General features: G+C 37.8%; 1 protein-coding gene across 1 annotated transcript; it reads right to left on the bottom strand.

Moving 5' to 3' along the window:
* Window positions 1–1,174: 1,174 nt before the first annotated feature.
* LOC125829338 (uncharacterized) lies at window positions 1,175–2,110 on the bottom strand. The gene is made up of 2 exons (XM_049508575.1): window positions 1,770–2,110; window positions 1,175–1,712 (listed from the first exon to the last, which is right to left on the bottom strand). Exons 1-2 carry the CDS (start codon window positions 2,108–2,110, stop codon window positions 1,175–1,177), a joined length of 879 nt encoding a protein of 292 aa, XP_049364532.1.
* Window positions 2,111–21,948: the final 19,838 nt, after the last annotated feature.

Here is a 21,948-nt window from a genome sequence, read left to right as displayed (position 1 = left end):
GTATGCACTATGACCTTAGTACCAAGCAAGTTGGAATGAAATTTCTCGAATGCAAAAAACCACCGCAAGGAGTTCTTGTTCGGTCACAATATAATTCTTCTGGGCCACATTTAGAGCTTTGCTAGCATAGTAAATAGGGTGAAGAATTTTCTCTCGCCTTTGACCCAATACTACACCAAGTGCCACTCCACTCGCATCGTACATTACCTCAAACGGTTGTCCCCAATCCGGTGAAATAATGATAGGTGTTGTAACCAACTTCTCCTTCAGCTTTCCAAATGCTCTAAGACAAGCGTCATCAAAATAGAACTTACTCTCCTTCTCGAGAAGTTTGCACAAAGGATGTGCAATTTTTGAGAAATCTTTGATGAATCTCCTATAAAAACCTGCATGTCCAAGAAAACTTCTAACACCTTTTATTGAAATGGGTGGCAGAAGCTTTTCTATTACCTCAACTTTAGCTTTATCAACCTCAATACCTTTCTCTGAAATTCGATGTCCCAACACTATACCTTCTTTAACCATGAAGTGACACTTCTCCCAATTAAGCACCAGGTTGCAGTCTTCACACCGTTTAAGCACCTCGGCCAAATGATCTAGACATCGATCAAAAGAGTCACCTATAACTGAAAAATCATCCATTAACACTTCAATAGTGTCCTCCAACATAGTAGGATGATAAGAAATCTTCACTAGATGCCCATTCGGCAAAGGCTTGTTGGGTTTGCCGAACTGTTTGGCGATTCACCAAACATTCAAGGGCTCGCCAAACTTTCCAGGGTACGACCAGTCTATTATGGACAGAAGGGAAAATGAGAGCAAGTACGCCGAATGGCTTCGGTGCATCACCTAATGGGTAGAAACCTTGCCGACTGCTCCAAGACGCCGAACTATCAAGATTAATAAAAAAAGCGATGAAAGTTGGGTCACCCAATCACTTTGGCATGTCACCGAGTAATGGATATGTCCCGCCTAATGTTCTAGTATCTCAGCCCAACTTTTGACGCCAAGAAGGCAATCAACATCGAGATCACATAACGTATTCGGCGATCCGCTGATGGAACTATCACCTGGAAAAGTCGCCTACACCTACATATTCAAGACACATTATTGGAAAAACTAACACTTGGATTGCCTCCTAAGAAGTGCCTTATTTAACGACGTGGAAATTCTCTCAAGCATCTTCCAAATACACCACTTCAATCACAGAAATTTCATGGCATTCTCCAACATACAACTTCAAGCGCTGCCCATTCACCTTGAAGGCAGGGCCTTCTTTATCTTCGATTTCAATGGTACCATTTGTGAATACCCGAGTTACTCTAAATGGACCTGACCATTTGGATTTGAGCTTTCCCGGAAAGAGTAGTAGTCGAGAATTATATAGTAACACCCAATCTCCAACTCGAAACTTCCTCTTAAGGATTCGAGAATCATGCCACTTCTTCATCTTTTCTTTGTAGGTAGCCGAACTTTTATAAGCCCTAAACCTGAATTCATCCAATTCATTTAGATGATCTACTCTCCATTTGGAGGGTCTTTGCCCAGTCCAGGTTTGAGCCTTTAATGCCCATAATGATTTGTGTTCCAATTCAACCGGTAGATGGCAAGACTTCTTGAAGACTAGTTGATACAGAGACATATTGATTGGTGTTTTGTAGGCAGTGCGATATGCCCACAGAGCATCATCTAGCTTTTTAGACCAATCAGTCCTATTTGCATTTACTGTCTTTGCCAAAATACTCCTTATTTCTTGATTCGAAACTTACACTTGGCCACTCGTTTGAGGATGATATGGAGTTGCCACTTTATGTCTCACTCCATATTTTCTCAATGCGGATGCAAAAAGCTTGTTCAGTTCTTCTGGCATTAATCCACTAACCACATAGTTAGCAACATCAGCATACCAAGGAGTTTGTTGGAGAGTTACCGTGAATACTTGTTCATTGGGAAAGATATCATTTATGTCTACCTGAGGCTCATCATTCTCCTTCCCTTCTAACCATGATAGGTAATCATCCACTTGATTTTCACAACCTCTTCTGTCTTTGACTTCGAAGTCAAATTCTTGCAACGACAACACCCACCTTATTAATCTTGGCTTTGTCATCTTTCTTTTCCATCAAATATCGAAGAGCAACGTGGTCTGTATGAAAAACCACTTTGGTACCTAGCAAGTATGAGCAAAACTTCTCAAATGCATATACCACCACAAGTAATTCTTGCTCTGTAACTGTATAGTTACGCTGAGACCCATTTAGAGTTTATCTTGCGTAGTAGATGGGGTGGAATAGCTTATTACGTTGTTGTCCCAACACTACACCGAGTGCCATACCGCTTGCATCACACATCACTTCGAAGGGTTCTGACCAATCGGGACTGATGTGATCGGAGTGGAAATCAATTTCTCCTTTTAACACTTAAAAGGCTATCATACAAGCATCATCAAAGTTGAATTTTACTTCCTTCTCCAAAAATTTGCTTAGATGGTGTGCAATTTTTGAAAAGTCTTTGATGAACCTCCCTGGTAAAATCTGGCATGCCCCAAAAAACTACGAATACCCTTCACCGAAATTGGTTGTGGTAACTTCTCAATCACTTCAATCTCTTCTTTATCCACCTCCAATCCTTTTTGTGAAACTTTGTGGCTAAGAACTATACCTTCCCTAACCATGAAGTGGCATTTTTCCCAATTTAGGACCAAATTCGTCTCCACACATATTTGAAGAACTTGTCCCAAGTGTCCCAAACATGCTTCAAAAGTATCACCCACAACCGAGAAGTCATCCATGAAGACTTCCATTGAATCCTCCACCATATCAGCGACAACAGATAACATGCAACGTTGAAACATTGCCGGAGCATTACGTAACCCAAACGACATTTGTTTGGAAGCAAAACTTCCTTATGGGCAGGTGAAAGTGGCTTTCTCTTGGTCTTCCGGAGTAATGGATATTTGATTATACCCAAAGTACCCATCCAAAAAGTAGTACCATCCTCTTTCTAATAGTCGATCAAGCATTTGATCCATGAAAGGCATGGGAAAATGATCTTTCTCGGTCCACGAATTTAACTTCCGATAGTCCATGCATAGGCTCTAGTTTCACTAGTTTGTTTTTAAGGTCGCTACATAAGTGTCAATGATCGTAAATAAGTATAAACCCAACTATATGAGTTGGGGTCGATCCCATAAATAGTAGCTTTCTTTTGAGTTCGATTATAAAATTATGATAGTGACCTTTGCAGCTGAACACATAAAACACTTTGAAATCTATGAACCAATACTCGAAAACATCATCACTAATCCAAACGATCAATTGCCGGACTACCAAACACTTCAACAATCGAAAAGTGACAATCAAATAAGGAGGACATACTTGGGGGATTGACTAACCAACTGCTAAATTCAATTCAATAGGTACAAATCATCACCCAACTATATTGATTTGTTATGGGTAGAATGGACTTTATATAAGGCACTTTCTCTCGAACAAATACCTTATTTCCACTGAGTTCTTTCAAACCTCAATGCATTCCTTAAGAAGACCAGCCCACAATCTCATCAAATCTACTCTCTTGAGCTAGATACAAAGGATGGAGCTTGGGTTTCACTTTCTCAAGAGGAAACCGTGAAGACCCACTAGCTATGGATGCTAAGTTACTACCTTAGCTCTACACTTCTTTCTCAAGAAAGTGTAAAACCCTAAAGTATATTACAATAAACATAAAATATAGAAGCTAAACCACAATAATAACTCAGACCCACTTCAAATTAACATCGTAAACCAATAATTACTAGCACCCATTGAATCAAACACAACAATTGGTTAAATTGTCAAACCCCCAAGATTGGGGTTTTAGCCAATCATTGTAAAAAGACAAAAATTGATACTTGCTACAAATTCCATAGCTGGGTATTTGATAATCAAAAGTTTACTTTGAAGAATCTCTTCGCTATTACAATGCCCAATTGAAAATAATGCAAAAGTTTCACCAAATGAACAATAATTGTGTTTTCTCTCTTTTTTGTGTTTCTCACAATTTCTAAATACTTTCTCTCTCTTCCAAATTCAATTTATACGAATCTAAGGTGTGACTTTTTGGGCCATTCAGCGAAGAAAATCGAGCGTCACCAACCCTTTCGGTGACTCACCGATCGTCCTGTCAGCTCTCTTCTTTCTTCACATTTCCCTCGTCCAACCACTATAATTTTAGGCGATCCAGATCGAGATCATTATTCCATTACGTGATGCACCATTTTGTATCTTAGCTCGCCAATCTGCATTCATCTGGATCTCCAGCAATAGTTTTCGGCGACATAGTCCCCGATGCAGTCAGTGATTTGTCGATATGATTCTATTCTATTCACCCGTGGGCCACCAAGATGTACCATGACCTACGGGAAGTCTATTGGTGGAATGGGATGAAGAAATATATCGTGGGATTTGTGACCAATTGTCCTAATTATCAACAAGTGAAAGTTGAGCACTAAAGGCCGGGAGGCTAGTCACAAGATATTGCTATACATACTTGCAAGTGGGAAGACGTGAACATGGATTTTATAGTAGGCTTGCTAGGTACTTGGCGGCAACATGACTTGATATGGGTAATAGTGGACCAGATGACTAAGTCCTCTTATTTCATTTCCTTCATGGTGTCCTACTCAGTGGAAGAGTATGCTAATTTGTATTTGAGGGAGATAGTAAGATCAAATGGAGTACCCTTGTCTATAATTTTGGATCGAGGTACCAGTTTACTTCATAGTTTTGGATGTCTTTCCAAAAGGGGCTATGACCAAGGTGAAGCTTAGCACATATTTTCACCCTCAAATAGATGGTCAAGCGGAACATACCATTCAGACTTTGGAAGACATGTTGAGAGCATGTGTGATAGATTTTAAAGGCAATTGGGATGACCATGTACCGTTAGTTGAGTTTGCTTATAATAACTATTATCATTCGAGTATCGACATGGCTCCCTTTGATGCTCTCTATTGTAGGAGATGTAGGTCTCCTATAGGATGGTTTGAAGTTGGAGAATTTTCTCTCTTAGGTCCAGAATTGGTGCATGAGGCCCTTGAGAAGATTTGAGTTATTATAGAGAGGTTGAGGACAACCCAATGTTGGCAAAAGTCCTATGCCGATGTTAGAAGGAGAGATCTTGAATTCTATGTGCATCATTAGGTTTATTTAAAAATCTTACCCATGAAGGGTGTTATGAGTTTTGGGAAGAAGGGGAAACTTAGTCCTCATTTTGTGGGTCCTTATGAGATTTTGAGGCGTGTCAGCAAGGTTGAATATGAGTTAGATTTGCCAAATGAGTTGGCGTTGGTGCATCCCGTGTTCCATGTCTCAATGTTGAATAAATATGTTGGGATCCATCAACCATTGTTCCCTTAGAGGGTTTAGAGATTAAAAAGAACCTTTTTTATGAAGAGGTATCGGTTGAGACCTTAGACCGGCAAGTCAGGAGGTTGAGAAACAAGGAAGTAGCCTCCATGAAAGTATTGTGGAGGAATCACTTAGTTGAGGTGCTACTTGGGAGGCCGAGCCCAACATGAATTCCCGATATCGTCATCTCTTTCCTTCCTCTCCTATTCCAACTTGAGGTAATGAATTCCTCTTGACTTTTCTTATTTAGGAGGGTGTGATTTAGGTGTTTCCATGATTTCCTTATGTTTATGCATGTTCATGAAAAAACTTATGTTTAGAAAGAAAATGAGTTTTTATGATTGATGTCCCTCTTGTTGTTGTGCTTTGAGTACGAGTTGCCTATTGACTTCATGAGATGAATTGATGAACATGCTTTATATGTATATGCTTTTCTTGAGTAAATGGCCTAATGGTTTCCTGAGATTGTGTTGAGCATGCTTTAAAGCTTGGAGAAGGTAGTTCCTCCTAAGAACATGATAAATGTTGAAATTTCATGCATAATGGGTTGTTAGATGTAGTTCGTACTTTCTTATGATGCATTGAATATGTTTAAGTTGGAGTTGATGTTTCCCCCTTCGAATTGTGCATTATTATGATGTTGCATGCATGTTGGGCTACTAGTCTTGAGTCTTTACTTCCGTAAGGTGTCTAGATCGTTATTCGAGGATGAATGTTCTCAAAGGGGAGATATTGTAACACCTCAAAAATTAGTAGGCTAAACTAAAGCTTAACATGAGGGTTAGAGTCGTGAATGTAACTCCCCAAACTTAAAAATAGATGATTTTGTGTTCGAATGTCAAGGTACCACCCCTCAAGGACCAACCATGCGCCCTTGAGGAGGATCCCTAGAAAACTTCTTGGGTAGTGACCAACAACATGACCTACGCCTCGTTGGTCAGTCCATTCTTCGTGGATGGAGGGTCTGTGGTTGGCCAAAAGTTGCAATCACCAAACCACTGTTGGCCAGCACGGATTGTGGGTCCAACCATGGCCTGTCAGCTTGGTCTTGTGGATAGTGACCTGGGAGCGGTTTTAGTGGTTATGTTTAGGGTTATTTTGGGTCTTTTCGATTTTAATTAAGATTAAGTGGTATATTTTTAGCCTAATTTAGATCACCTATATAAGGATTTTAAACCCCTAAATTAAGACATTTAACTCATTATTTCTAAAACTCAAATCAATTCCCAAAGTTCATACTCTCCAAAAATTCTCTCTCTAGAAAACTAAAAAAAAAAGAACGAGAATCAACTAGGGTTTCAAGAGAAGGATTTTCCAAATCAATTTATTTGGGTATTGTGACTAAGCTGTGGTGGTTGTCATCCATGTGTAGCTTTCACCCATGGACCCCTCTCAAAATCTTCAATTTCAAATGATAAAATTCCCCCAATCAGCTAGGGTTTTCTTCATTCACCATGTGTCCTTTGATTTACTGATTTGAATGGTTTAATTATGTCTAAATATGCATGAATTGATGATTTACAATTCTTTTGTGATGTTTCCCTTATGATCCCATGCAAATCCCCATATTTCTCCTAATTATGATCTCATAGGTGGAGTTATTGATTGTGAAAGAGGAGTTTTTATGATCTAATGTATGAATTGATAGAATTACATGTAGTTATGATGAAATCCCTTTATAGTTCTTAAATTTTAAACTTGGTGATTGATAGTGGCTTTGAACCTTCGAAGGGCAAAGTTTGAGTTTATGCATGATCTTGTGAAACTTATGTAAATGCTTTATGGGTGCTTTGAGAGTAAAGTACCAATATTAATTGTGTTGTTGTGTTGATGAAATGTTATTCTCATGAAACACTTTCAACCATGATGTGAAAGGTCTTCCCACATAGAAATAATTCTTAGGTTTAAAGGCTATTTCTCACCTAATTGAATCAATGAATAAGAGTTATCCTAATGAACTAACTTGGATTGATTGTTAAGGACATCCTTCTATGAGACATGAGTTAAGTAAGACTTAATAAGTACTCCATGGGAATTATTCTTAGCACTGAGTGGATATTGAAATGAGATGGAAGTCTTTTACGTTAGTTGAGTCCAGGATTCCCATGCATGTCTCATGAGATGGAAACCTTCTACGTTAGTTGAGTCCGAATTTCTAGTAGCAATCTCTGTATCCCATAAACTATGTGCCCCCATAGGTTATCTAGCTAGTGGATCCACCTAAGCTATGAGTTCAGTTCTACCTTAGGCAAGTAGAGCAACTCTTTTCGATGTGGGAGACACCGGGTGATCATGTTTTAGCTCACATGGTCTCTATGTCGGTTAAGGCTATTCTTCCTACAATAAGAACATGAATAATGAACTATGGTTACTCAAGAGGCCTTGTATATGAGTTCAAAGGTTTTAAGAGGATATTGACATATGTTGTCCATGATTATGATTTATGACTTCTAATGTCTTACATGATGTTCAAACTTGGTAAATTGCATGCTTTCAAATGAAATATCCCTTTTTGCATGTTTTTACTGTTTTTATGCATGGCTACCATACTTGGTGCATTCTTGTACTAATACATACTTTACCTACATTTTCCCAATTGTGGGGTCGAGTAATCGAGGTGATCATACTTGTGGCTAAAGCTTGGTTTCACTTGTTCCTCGAGCTTGGTGAGTCCTCATGGTTTTGAGGACATATTTATTATCTTTAGTTTCTTTAATGTACTTTCCTTTTCGGACATGTTGAATGGGCTAGGCCCTATTTGATTCAAGTATTATAATAGATGGTTATATTGAGACAAGTCTAGACTTTCGCTTTCTTTTATGAAAAACATTTAAGACTTGAAATGTGTTTTACTCTTCATTGTTATATTATTATGCAATGAAAGCTAAGGGCCATGTATCGAGTCCTTGGGGAATCTATACGACCTTGTTACATCTAGGGGGTACCCCTGAGTCGTGCCAGAGGCGATTACCCATGACCTTCAAATGAGATGGATATGAGGCGATTACCCTTATTCATTAAAGTTGAACAAGAGGCAACTCCCCATGTTCTTATGTTATGATTGGACAAGAGGAGAATACCCATGATACTTATCGAATGACAAGAGGCGAATACCCATGCCACATGTTTTCGGAAAAAAGGCGAATACCCATAATCCATATGTTAAGTTTGATGAGAGGCGAGTACCCATGATCCATATGTAAGTTGGACTATAGGCGAGTACCCATAATCCATATAAGGACTAGAGGCGACTACCCATGTTACTTTGTAGTAAGGCAAAGAGGCGATTCCCCATGTCTATATAAGATAACTTAGATTATGATATGATGTATGATGAGCTTGGATTGTTTCTTGAGTTGCGTTACTTGATATGCTTGACTAATAGTGGATGACCCAAGTCTTGACTAAGGATAAGTTGATGTTACTTTAAGAAGTACTCCTCCTATGTTATGATGATTTATGTGCATTGGTTATGCTTATGACTTATGTTGTTATCTCTGATGCTCATGTTGATGTTTATGTTGGCTATCATATTTAGTACATGTTTGTACTAACGCATACTGTTGCCTACATTTCTTATCCAAATGTATGGTCCAACGGTATCGACTCTCATTCCCGTGGCTAGGATCTTAGTAAAGCAAGACTTGAAGTGAAACGACCCCAAAAAAATGCCCGAAAATGTGCTTCGGAAACACCTATAATTGTAATTTCCATATATCTCAAAATCCGTTTCGTTTTTCGAAAATCCGACTTCATATTCTTGTTTAGGGGGTCAAATTGAGTGGGAAATGGGTCTAACCCAAATTTTAGAGCAACCGTATCAAAATCCAAAATTTCCAAGTGAAGCCTTTTTCGAGGGTCTACTTTGGAGGGTCATATCTCCTAGCACACAAATTATTTGGTGGCCAATAATATATCCATGGAAAGCCCTTTGAGTTAGCTATCTAACGCACTTCGTTTCACCTTATTCGGAGTTCGGACGAAGAAGTTATGCCCATTTTCGTAAAGTCTGTCCGGCAGAAAATCCAAATTCCAGTAGCTGATTTTACTGTTCATCTACTGTTCACCCGCCTGTTTTTTTTTCTAAGTGTTGGACCCTTTTTTTCAAAGGACTTATATTAATTCCTAGATACCATAATCCAATTCCCATCCCAAAAAAAAACATTTCCCTCTCTACAATCCTCCATTTAAGAAGAAGAAGAAGAAGAAGTGGGAGCTAGGGCTTTGGATTCAAGGCTTTCTTCATCAATTTTCGTGGGAGATCATAGCAAAGGTATGGGGGTATTGATCCTTGTCTAATTTTCCATACAAGGAGCCAAATCCAAAGTTACTTCAAAATATGAAAAATCTAGGTTTTCACTCAATCTCATGGGTTCTTCCATCAAATGGTTTTAAAAGGTTTCTAATGGCACTTTATGGTTATATTGTTGTTGTATTGACGATTTAAGATGAAAATACTCCATGAACCCATGATTTCTCTCTATTCCTAGTTTATGCCTTTATGAAGTGGTTGCTAGATAATGAATGTATATGAATCAAACTTGTTTAAAGGTCTTTAGATTGTTGAAGTATGTCATTACCCATGCTTATTTTATGGTGTATTGTTGGTGTATTGGTATGTGAGGCTTATGGCCTTAAAGGCATAGTATGAGAAATTGGAGTGTTATCATGACATTATATGAATGAGAATCCAATGAAGATAATGTGATCATGTTATGAATGTAAAGGTGTTGTTGTAGGTTGTTCACTGTTTTGGTTGCATAATTACTACCCTAATTTCCATGCTCTTTGATTTCATTACATGCCTTCAAGGTGTTTGACAAAATGTCCAACTATGGAGAATTGATAAATTGATGTTTTAAAGCTTGAGTTATGAGATGTATGGAACTTCAAAGATGTGTTGATGACAAACTAAGCTTGTGTATATGTTCATTCCATACGTGAGATTGCATTAGAGCCTAATGAGAATTTCCTATATAAAGTGTTGCATGACCATGCCCGGTCCGGGGGAAAAGAACCGGACAACCATGTGAGAGGTTTATATCTCACCACCTAGGATGTTTGGGGTGTGACCAACATCAACCATGTGAGAGGTTTATATCTCACCACCTAGGATGTTTGGGGTGTGACCAACATCAACCATGTGAGAGGTTTATATCTCACCACCTAGGATGCTTGGGGTGTGACCAACATCAACCATGTGAGGGGTTTATACCTTGCCACCAGGGTGTCCGGGTGTGAACGGCATCCCCCATCCTAAGTTGGGGTTATAGATTGGTTGGATCATGCATACACATATGATATCTACTATTAGTATAGATTTACTTAAACATGTTTTGAGTTCACTTTGATCATGCATCCTCATATTGTTATTCATAATGCCTATGAAACTATTTCTTGTATTTCGATTGTGTCCTTGTTTATTGTTGTGTTGCACCCCGCATACTTAGTACATTCCAAGTACTAACGCATATTTTGCCTACATGATGTCACCATGTAGGGACCGGAGCTACTCTTGATCCTTCTCTCCATTCACGTGGCTAGTACGACGCTTATCCGAGTTTGTTGGTGAGTCCTCAATAATTCGAGGGCTATGTTATGTTTCTTACTCCTATGTTTTAAGACTTTAGCTTGCAATTGTATTTTAACTATGAGGGGAGCCGGTAATATGTCATGGCCCCCGTCCTATCTATGTATGTAGAGGTGTGAGTTGGACAAGTATTTTGTAAACGAGCTTGACTCTTATTCTATGATGTCATTTTGAAATGGTTTGCCTTAGTCCCTATTTCCCATTAATTAATGTTGAATGTACTTCCGCGACCGATGAAGTGTGATGACAAGTTTGAGAGGCTTGTTTGGGGTTCCTTCGGGTTCCTCATTCGCCATGTCACGTCTAGGCCCTAGGCTTGGGTCGTGACATGAAGATTGGTGATTCCTTAGTGTATTTGATGATATGGCCACCATTTCTTTTATGTTTTTTCATTTTATTTTTTTACCACTATTGTATGGGCTGTATCCCAATATATTCATGTTTTAGATGGTTTTAGACAAAGTGTAATAGACTTCCGCTTTTGATATAAAACTTTGATGTTGATTGAAAAATGTTTTAAATATCCTACAATATAAGTCATGATAAACTAAATTCAGCAGCTATCACACTGTGAGCCTTGTAAAATAGTAGCTAACTTTGTCGGACAATGAGCCCATACATCTCTTAAACAAATGTTTATCACCACACCCTCCTTCTCTGTCCAATACTGTCACAACCCAAGGTAGCCCCTAGGCTTAACATCGCCTATAGGACCCCCAGAGGCCCATAGAAGCCACTTAGCATACATAGACAAGATAATTGAAATCAAGAGATTAAAAGATAGTTTCAACATGTAAGAGTTTTATAGAAAAAAGCGGAAAATCTAAACATCGTCTCAAATCCATCTAGTACATAAGTTTTTATCTGGGCGTAGCCTGTACATCAATTTCCAAAATTGAAAGTAAAGACATAATGAAGTAAAGGATTGGTCCTCGGACATGAGGACTCACCAATCTTCAATCTTCTACTAATAGATCCTTAGCCATGGAGGTGCGAATCAGAATCTTTGGACCCTACATTTTAGGATAAGAAATGTAGGCAAGATTATGCGTTAGTACAAAAATGCACTAAGTATGATAGCAAAACATAAAGATATGAAATCATGTCCAAAAGGACATTTTCATGATATGCAAAGACCAAGTCAAAACATAAGATAAGAAGCTAGAAAACATTAGTCATAAAACATGGTTAATGCAAGTAAATTCATCTTTGAACACATGTGAGATACTTTTTGAAGTAACCTTAGTTAATTATTGTGGGAATTAGCCTAAACCGACAAAAAGACCATGTGAGCTATAACATGATCCCCTGGTGTCTCCCACACCAAAAAGGGGTTTTCCTACTTTCCAAGGTAAGACCATGGTTGAGCTAAAATGGATCCACTAGCTAATGTCTATCTAGACCATCATCCTATTGGGGCACATTGGCAAGGGATAAGGAGATTGCTACTAGAAACTCGATCTCAACACGGAAGAGCTTCCATATCAATCTCTTCTCGTTGCTAAGCATAAATCTCACAGAGTAGTTATTAATCTTAACTTGTTTTATCTTTAAAAGACACGAGTAGTAGCCACTTGTCTTACTACATGATAGATCCTTAGACCATGCGTGAGAAAACCTTTCACCGTCCATGATCTTTCATAATAGCTTTTAAGGCCCTTAGTTATTAACTTCATGCTACAGATGCCCCTAATATTAATGGAAATAGTTTAGGAAAATAGTCCGAAAAGCATTGAGGGCAAATCTAGATATCATTCATGTCATGTTTCCAAGCTTCATAGAACATATAGACAAACTCATCTATAAGATTTCTTGAGTCATAAACATACTTTCGTAGTCATGTATTCTTTTTAATAATTCATAAGCTTCATCATATCTCCAAAGTCAATGCATCTTCAAATTCATTTACATCTATTTCATAAAGAGAAGACATGCATATTTTCATAAATTCATCTTTCATAGTTCAAGACACATGTCATATCAACATAATTTAGAAAACATGGATTATGCACGGGTTCATGGGGATTCATGTATAAAAGTTTATAAATCAATCAAATAAATCAAACAGTGAAAGGAACCCATGATATGAAAGAAAACCCTAATTTCACTTGGAGATTTCTAACTTGAAAATTGGAGAATTTAGGAACTTTATGGAGGAAAGAGCTCCATGGATAAAAACTATCCTACCTTGATGCCAAAAACATGGAAGTAATGGAGGATTTGGAGGCTTGATCTTGAAACCCTATATTTCTTTTTCAATTTCTAGAGAGAGAAATATTTGAGAGGAAGAGCTTGATCTTCTTTTGAGAATTTAAGAGAATGAATTAAGTTTGGGTGATTTGGTGGTTTAAAACATTATATATGGCTTTGGGTAGAAGGAAAAATGACGTAGTATAGAATTAAAACAATTGCGAAAAGACCCAACAACCCCTGACATAAAAGTTGTCAACCCCTGACTTAAAAACAGTAGAATTGGCTCACTAGAAAGCCAAAATTGGTCGTTATGATCACCACATCCAGTCAAACAGGTCGTGAAGAATTTCTGCTTGACAGGGCACCATTATTTTGGGCATAACTTTTTACCCTAAGCTTGAAATTAGGCAAAATCGATGGCGTTAGAAAGAGGACTCAGATCTTTAATTTGATAGGTTATGGGCCAGCTAATTCATTTTTTTGCTAAAAGATATGATCATTTGAAGTTGACTCTAAACTCAAAATTTAATGATAACACTTCACAGACGATTTCATGGTCCGTTTGGGGCTTCACGGGCCGTTGTGACGCCCGTGTCCCTTGATTAGTGGGTAGGGGAGAACCCTTACTAACTTGACCCACTTGACGATCACTTTGACGGTCCGTCTCCCTCTTCACGACCTGTCTAGTGGTCCGTGGAAGGGAGTCTGCTTGTGACAAGTCCTGGAAACGTACCATGAGCCCCTTAACGGACCGTGGTCCCCTTCACGATTAGTCAAGAGCTTCGTAGAGGTTTCCATGGTCCACTTTTTAGGTTTGTGAGTTTCCCACTAGACTCATTTCTAGCCTTTCTCGAATCCAAGGTGTTACAAATACATACCTTATGCTCAAAAAAAAAATACACATAAAACTGCCCCAAATATTATTTATCATAACAATCAAATATGGAACTCACCATTCCTTGAGTTCTTAATAACAACATACCCATAATTCTTTACTCGAACTCATGCATAAGGAGGACAAAAATAGAGCTGTCACCGTACCTCAATTTATGCAACTTTCTCTCTTAACTTGGAAACTTCAAGAACTTAATTTATGCAACTTTTCCCTTTAACTTGGAAACTTCAAGAACTTCAACTTCGCTCCCTTGACACTTAAACCAAAGAAGAAGAGAAAAGTATCTTAATATTCAAGGAATGTGATTAGTAGCTTCTGGAAACATTCTGCCTTTGTACTTATACTTGAGCATAAATAACAAGTTTTCCTAATCATCCATTGGAGAATTAAGCTAAATCCATAAGTGCTTTCACTCACTTTGTCTTGCAAATATGAGGATTTATTCAAGAACCCTAGAAGAAATTTTAAGGCTACAGTTTTAATCCTTAAGAGAAAAGAGAGAGAAAGAGAGAGAGAGAGAGCTGGAGTTAATTCTCATTTTTATGTGTTAAAAGGAATGGAAATAAGAGCCAATACTTATCTTCTATTGAGCTTCTTGACCCTTATAAATATCCTCTAGAACTCCCTTCTTTTTAGCTTCATTTTCAACCACTAATTTTTCAAGTAGGTGATGCACCTGCTTATGTACATCAAGTTGCCCAATCTGCTGGTTTTTAATTTCATTTTCATTTTATTAACTTAGATTGGGCCTCAAGTGAGTCCATTAATATAAGCCTAAATCTGATCCATTAACCTTGGGCCCTTTAACTAGATCCATATACCTCAAGTAGGTGATGCACCTAGTAGCTTAATTAGACAAGCAAACAACTCACCATTTTATTCCATTCTCTAAATATTATTCTATTTTGCCTTAATTTAGCACTTAAATTTGAGCTTTAAACTCAATTAACTCCTTACTATCTCGAGTTTAAATACTTCTGTCGGGTTTAACTTGGAGTACACATGCTGAAACGTGCAAGGCATCACATCACCTTCTAAGCTAGTTTAAATCAACACTAATCATATAATAGACATGGTCCCTCACCAATATGATAAGTCTATGTCAAGTATCATACTAACAAAACCAACATATGCATAATACAAGGTGTTACAATTAAGCTTACGTACATCATATGTTTGTTGAATTGATGACATAACTTGGATGTGTTGAGTAACTGTCTAAAGTTGCATTGTCATAGGTTGTTGTTTTAGATTAAAGGATCAAGGGATAGTTCAATCGTTGTAGTACTTTAAAGGACTGGAATCAAGGTATGTAAAGGCGCCCCTCTCCTCCACTTTTAAGCATGAATCTATCATTGATAGGACTGGTATTCATATATTTTAAACTCATACTGAGGTATGGAATGGTTATATTAATAGCTTAGAAATATATAGTGAACGTTTATAGGTATTAATATGTTTAATATATCTGAATCCTATGTGGATGGTGATATATATGTAATTTTTGTCGTAGTTGTAAATTGAAATTGAAGACTCCTTATCATGGAAACTAGGAGTTGGTACTATATGTTTTTTCATTAAGAAGTAGTTGTGTATATGAGTTCCATAGTTTAATGTGATTAAGGCCAAAGATTTAAAAGCTATTTGTGTTATTTGACATGATACATTAATATGGAAGTCCAATTGTAAATTTCAACACATGTAAAGGAAGCACCTTATATATATATATATATATATATATATATATATAGACACACACACTCACATATCCTAAATGTTAGTGTATTATATTGAAATATAAATATACATGCTCATGTTCAAGGTATTTTCTAAGGCGACATATTGTCTTTAGAACATCTTTTATAACTGTACTGGATTTCTTGTGACATCTAAACCTTATAAAGGTTTTTTAAGTTATTGAGTAGGCATGCTTATAGGCTATTTGAAACGTTTATATGTTACATGTACATAGTTGTAGTTCACAAGTCGTGAGGAATCCTATTGAGGCTGTAGTGTTAGAGTCAGCTTGCATATGTGCTATATTTATTACATATATTTGCTATGATCCCGCTGAACTTAGTAGGCAATACTGGTTAAGAGTCTTTGTTAAACCACCAATGTAGTAATATCGGTGGGAAGATAGACTAACCATTGTAGTTATAGCTCTATACACTACCACTGTGGATATGTCAGGTGGACAAATGTTTATTCAATTATTACACAGATCGAGATTACCATCTTGGCAGGGCAGCATCATTGTGAGAACTAGAATATGGTACAGTTCATGTAACACATCAGATTTGAGAAAGGCATAAAAATGGGTAATGGGGAAGAACTCACAAGCCAACACCTGGACCATGGACCTACCACGGAGCACCAGATAGGCCGTGAAGGGGACCATGGTCCATAGGGTGGACCCTGGCAAGTCCCCAAGGCATGCTAGGCAGGGACCCCTCCCACAAAGGCCTTAATGGCTCGTGAGGAAGCAGAACCTACCCCAAAGCTAGACTCCTCCCACTAGCCGCTAGATGGATCATGAGGAGGAAAATGACCCGTTAAGGTGGTCGTGAAGGGGCAAGGTAGCAGGGGTCCTCTCCCTAAGCCACTGATCAGGAACACGGCTGCCACCACTGATCGTGAGGTCCTTGACGGCTCGTGAGGGACACCGTCTAGTTGTTAGGTCAAGGGATTTTAGATCTTTTCCTAATTATTCTATCCTAACACTATGTTGTTTTTCCCTTACCTAGAAGTCCTATATAAGTGTTTTTAACCCTAAATTTCCCCAATTGAAATCATTCTTTAAAATTCCTAAAAGAAGAACAAGTCTTCCTCCCAAATATTTCTCTCTATAGAAAGCTTGAAGAAGAAGGAGTCAACCTAGGGTTTCAAGCCAAGCCTCCAATTCCACCATTGAAGGAAAGCTTTTGGAATTGAGGTATGATAGTTTTCATCCATGGGGCGCTTTCCTCCACGGAGTTCCCAAATTCTCCAATTTACAAAGTTAGAATTCCCCAATTGAGTTAGGGTTTTCTTCCATGCTGTGGCTTCTTTTGAAATATTGATTTATTCAATTTTTTATGATCTATCAAGCATGAATTGAGATAATTTCATAATTTTATGATGAATTCCCACGAACCCATGTCTATCCCATGTTTTCTAGATATTGAAGATTGAAAGTGGGTTTTGAACTATGAAAGGAGAATTATGGAATTTTGCATGTTTTTATGAAATTGATGAGATATGATGTAGATTTCTTTAAGATTAAAATCATATATATTGTCATTGTAGTTAATTGTTGTGAAATAGTTGCTCACATAACTAAATCATGCATGAATGTAAAAGTTTTCTTACATAAAGGATTCTAAGGTTGAAAGGTCATCTCACCTAAAATGAATCAAAGTTAAGGAGCTATTCTAATGAAACCTAGCTTGGATTGGTTATTAAATTGTATTTTTGTATGGATGACATATGACTTAGCTTGGATTGGCAATATGACATGCCCTTCCATGTATAATAACTACAAGTTAAGAAAATGACTATTATGTGGGATTTATGCTTACCACCGAGAGGATAGTGAGATGGGAGCTCTCCCGTTAGTAGAGGCTGGTCTCTAGTAGAAATCTCCTTATCCCATACCTATGTTCCCCCATAGTATGATTGTCTAGATAGACATTAGCTAGTTGATCCACACATAACCTAGAAGTTCATGGTCTTACCTTGGCAAGTAGGACACCTCTTTTCGGTGTGGGGCAAATACCAAATTCTGTGTTGATAGCTCACTTGGTCTTATATGTCGGTTAAAGGTAAATCTACCACAATTATGAACTAAGGTTACTTCAAGAAGTATCTCACATGTGTTCTAAAATGATGTTATTTTCATTGACCATGATTTATGACTTATTCCCTCTAGTTCTTTTGCATTCATGATTTAGCTTGGTCATGGCACTTAATGAAAATGTCCTCTTTCTCCTGTTTTCAAATGTTTTATGCATGACTATCATACTTGGTATATATTTTGTAGTAACACACACTCATGCCTACATTTCTCTTAATGCAGGGACCAATCTTAAAAATTCACACTTTCGTGGCAAGGGATCTCATATAGTAGACTTGAAGTTTGGTGAGTCTTCATATTTAGAAGACCGAGCTTGATTTCCCTTTTGTCTTTACTTTTAGTTTTGGAACTTAATGTATGGTCTACGCCCTGATAAAATCTTATGCACTTGATGGCTTCGAGCCGATGTTTAGATTTCTGCTTTTCTCTATAAAACTTTTCTATGTTGAAATTGTCTTTTTAATATCTTTATTCTATTAACTTGTATGATGAAAGTTAAGTGGCTTGTATGGGGCCTTTCGGGGTCTTATACCCCATGTTACGCCTAGGGGCTACCTTGGGTCGTTACAGTTCACCATTAGGAAAGTATGATTTATACATGTGCTTAGTTGTATGTATTTACATAGGAATGTTAAGTTGTTATATGATTACATCTTCTAGAGTCTCAAATTGTTTTTATCCTAACTGTGGTTCAATAACATTGATATACTCATGGTTACAACTTTCAGTCTTACATACAAGTTGATTTCATTCGTACAATGTTCTTTTCACGGGGACGCTTGATGAGTGGTATATTTACACTTATTTGAGGTCCTTTTATTTCAACATTAGTGTCCTTAATTCCTATTAATGTCCTATTTTAATGATATGTTTATGTTTTGTAGCTATTAAGGATAAAGGACAAGGAAAATATGAATACATGAAAAAGAGGTCAAAAACATTGAAAGGAAAACTCTAAATTGGCTGCCTAACTAAAAGGGCGAATCACCCAATTGGAGAGATCTGGCCTCAGTTGATAGTATTCACAATTGAAAATATTCAAGGCAGGTCGGTGATGAAGCTGAGAATTTGACTCATTTAGGGCTTGATAATTATAGTTTAAGGCCCTAATTTGCCTAAATTATGCTCTAAATAGATACTTATGTGTTGATTTGTATCTAGGAAGACAAAAGAGCAAGAAAAGAACATTAACAAGCAAAAGAGAGAAGAAAAACAAAGCTGACGATCGCCAAAGCCATTTGGCGGTTCGCCGAGTGGCATCTTAGCCCACCCAATGTTATAGTGTGCCAGACCTTGGATGAGGGACATTGAGAGATGGAACACACCTTTTGGCGAATCACTAATTTAATCGATGAAGGGGTCCCAGTCCACCGAATGTTACAGGACCACTGGTGAACATGCATACACAAAAGGGTAATCAGAAAGGATAGAAGGTGCATCACCGATCAGATCGGCGAGCTCAGCCTAGATCACCTAATCTTACAACACAAAAGGGGTGAGAACTCAAGATAAAATGGCGATGGATAGAGGCATTTGGTGAGTCGCCGACCTGTTCGGCGACACACGACTTATACCACCGAATGACCCTGAGGGCCTATCTAAAAGCGTATAGGTTGATTATTAAAAAGAGATAAGGGTATTCTATTATTGTTAGACTTGGAGCTTTTAACTGAAACATTGTTTTTGCTTAGTTTTAAATAGTTTTCTAGTAGAGTTTGAATTGGGTTTTGGAATTGAACCTAAATGGAAGCATTGTAAAGACTCACAGATTAATACCTAACTATGAAGAACATAATTTATATTGATTTCATACTTTTTATAATATGTGGCTAAAACCCCTAGTCTTGGGGGTGTGGTTATGTGATTAATTGCCTTAATTAGCTTATGGGTATTAGTAATTAATGATTTAGTTGCTGTTCTGAAGAGGGTTTGATTGGTAATTGAGGTTTAATTTATGAATTATAGTTGAAGAATGCAATTCTAACTTAGTATTATATGCTTGCTTTAGAAAGAGGTTTTAGAATTAAGATTAGCAATTGATAATTGTAGTGATTGGGTATTTGCGGGTTCAACTCGAGAGAGTGAATCCTAATTCAATCCTACCTATCTAGCTCAAGATAGTAGATAAATTGAGGTAGTGGGCTGCTTTTAGTTTGATGCTTGTTGAGGTTCGAGATAACTCACTTGATTCGTGGTAGTTTATCGATATATGTCTATTACATCAAAAGCCTAGCCTACCCACTTAGATTCAACAACTTTTAGTAATTGCAAATCACCCCTATAACGAAATTGGCAATTAGTCGATCACATCCCCAAGTATCCCTATTGACTTGATTTCTCCCCTGTTCTCTTAGTTGTCAATTGACAAACATTATTCCCCATTTGACACTTGTTGTCAACCCCTTAGATTTTAATTGAATGATTTTGATAATTCCTATTCCTACAACTCCTTAGAACATGTCTTTCACTTGGTAGCTGAATTCTAACTTATATCACTCTCTGTGGGATCGACCCCAATAATTTGTTGGGCTTATACTAGATTGTGATCGCCTACATGTATTGGATGAGGTGTAGTTGAGCGTTATAAAAAATGGCGCAGCTGCCGGGGAGTGGTGTGTAAAATTCTCTTATTGAAGGATAGTTGTGATCTAATCTTGTTTGTAGTTTAATCGACTTACTTTACTTGAAATTTGTGGTTACATGTCTTTGAGCACGTGACAAAATGAGTGAGAACGGAAGCACCAAGATGACTACCAAGATGATGTTGGCAACTTGAATAATGCCATTGAAGCTCACTTGGGTAGCGTAGGTGCTATTCACATACCTTCGGTTGTGGGATATGCTGCATTCCATATGACAAGCATGATGCTACAACTATTGCAAATGAAAGGTGTATTTAGAGGGCTGGATCATGCGGATCCTCATGAGCATGTTCAAAACTTTGTGGACATATTTGGCCCATTATCCCTCAAGAATATCTCACAAGAATCAGTCCGGCTTTGGTTGTTCCCGTTTTCTTTAATTGGGGAAGAGACCGAGTGGTTATCGAATCTACCAAGGGACTCCATTTCGTCTTGGGAAGAACTTACCGAGGTATTTTACACAAGATTTTTCCCAACCTCGAAGATGGTGAAGTTGCGAGACAATATTCAGAACTTCAAGAGAGTATACGGAGAACTGATTCATGAAACATGGCTGAGATTTCAAAAGTTGTTGCAGTGTCCAACTCATAGGCTTCCGGGTAATGTGATACTACAGTACTTTTACCAGAGTTTAGAGTCAATGAACAAAGGAGTAGTTGACCAGCTTTTTCGAGGAGGGATAATGTTACAACCATTTGAAGTAGCATCCTCCCTTCTTGATGAAATGATGAATATTAATCGGGCTTGGTACACTCAAGAGGACCAAGTATCTCCATTGAAATTTAGGATGAAAAACAAACAAATTGATAAGGAGAAAGAGCGGGATGAGAATATTAGCAAGATGATGTCCCAAATGGAGTTGTTGCGGAAACATGTGTTAGAAAGCGTTGATGAAAACAAAGAGGTCAAAATAGTGTGTAGGCTTGAAGTGGGTTCTTTCCTGAGCTCTTTAAAGTCAGGTGGGAATCAAGGTTGGAACGCACTTACTAAAGAAGAATGGAGAGAATACAATCAAGGTTTGGCTGATCAAAATGACTTTTAGAAGAGAGAAGACAATCATGAGAAGTATCACACGCTAACATATGACAGCCCAAGGTCAAAAGGTAGTTTAGGATGTCTTCGAGTGGATAATTTGTTGTCGCGCATGCTAGATAAGGTTAAAAGGTCTGATGACATGCTTAAGGAAATTAAGGCTGATTTCTCATCATTGGATAAAAAGGTCAATTCTCATGTGGATTCTATTAAGCAACTTGAAAGTCAAATGACCAAACTTTCAGCCCAATTAGAACCCAAGTTTTTAGAGAAGAGTGTAGATGAGTACACGACAAGTTCAATGGTTGATCATGACAAAGGCTTGGCAGTGGTTACACGAAGGTGGAAAACAATAGGTGGTGGGTGATGTG

Source organism: Solanum verrucosum, unplaced genomic scaffold, assembly GCF_900185275.1.
Source record: "Solanum verrucosum unplaced genomic scaffold, falcon-dt-bn FXZP01000157.1, whole genome shotgun sequence".
NCBI classification, from domain to species: domain Eukaryota; kingdom Viridiplantae; phylum Streptophyta; class Magnoliopsida; order Solanales; family Solanaceae; genus Solanum; species Solanum verrucosum.
Note: the sequence above shows the minus strand (reverse complement) of the source record. Positions and strands in the feature narration are given on the sequence as shown.

What these genes read in the sequence shown, in the direction of transcription:
- LOC125829338 (XM_049508575.1), bottom strand. Translation starts at nt 2,110, where the DNA reads ATGACAAAGCCAAGATTAATAAGGTGGGTGTTGTCGTTGCAAGAATTT. An exon ending in CCTCAAACGAGTGGCCAAGT is followed by an intron (nt 1,713 to 1,769) that starts GTAAGTTTCGAA and finishes AAATGCAAATAG; the next exon opens with GACTGATTGGTCTAAAAAGC.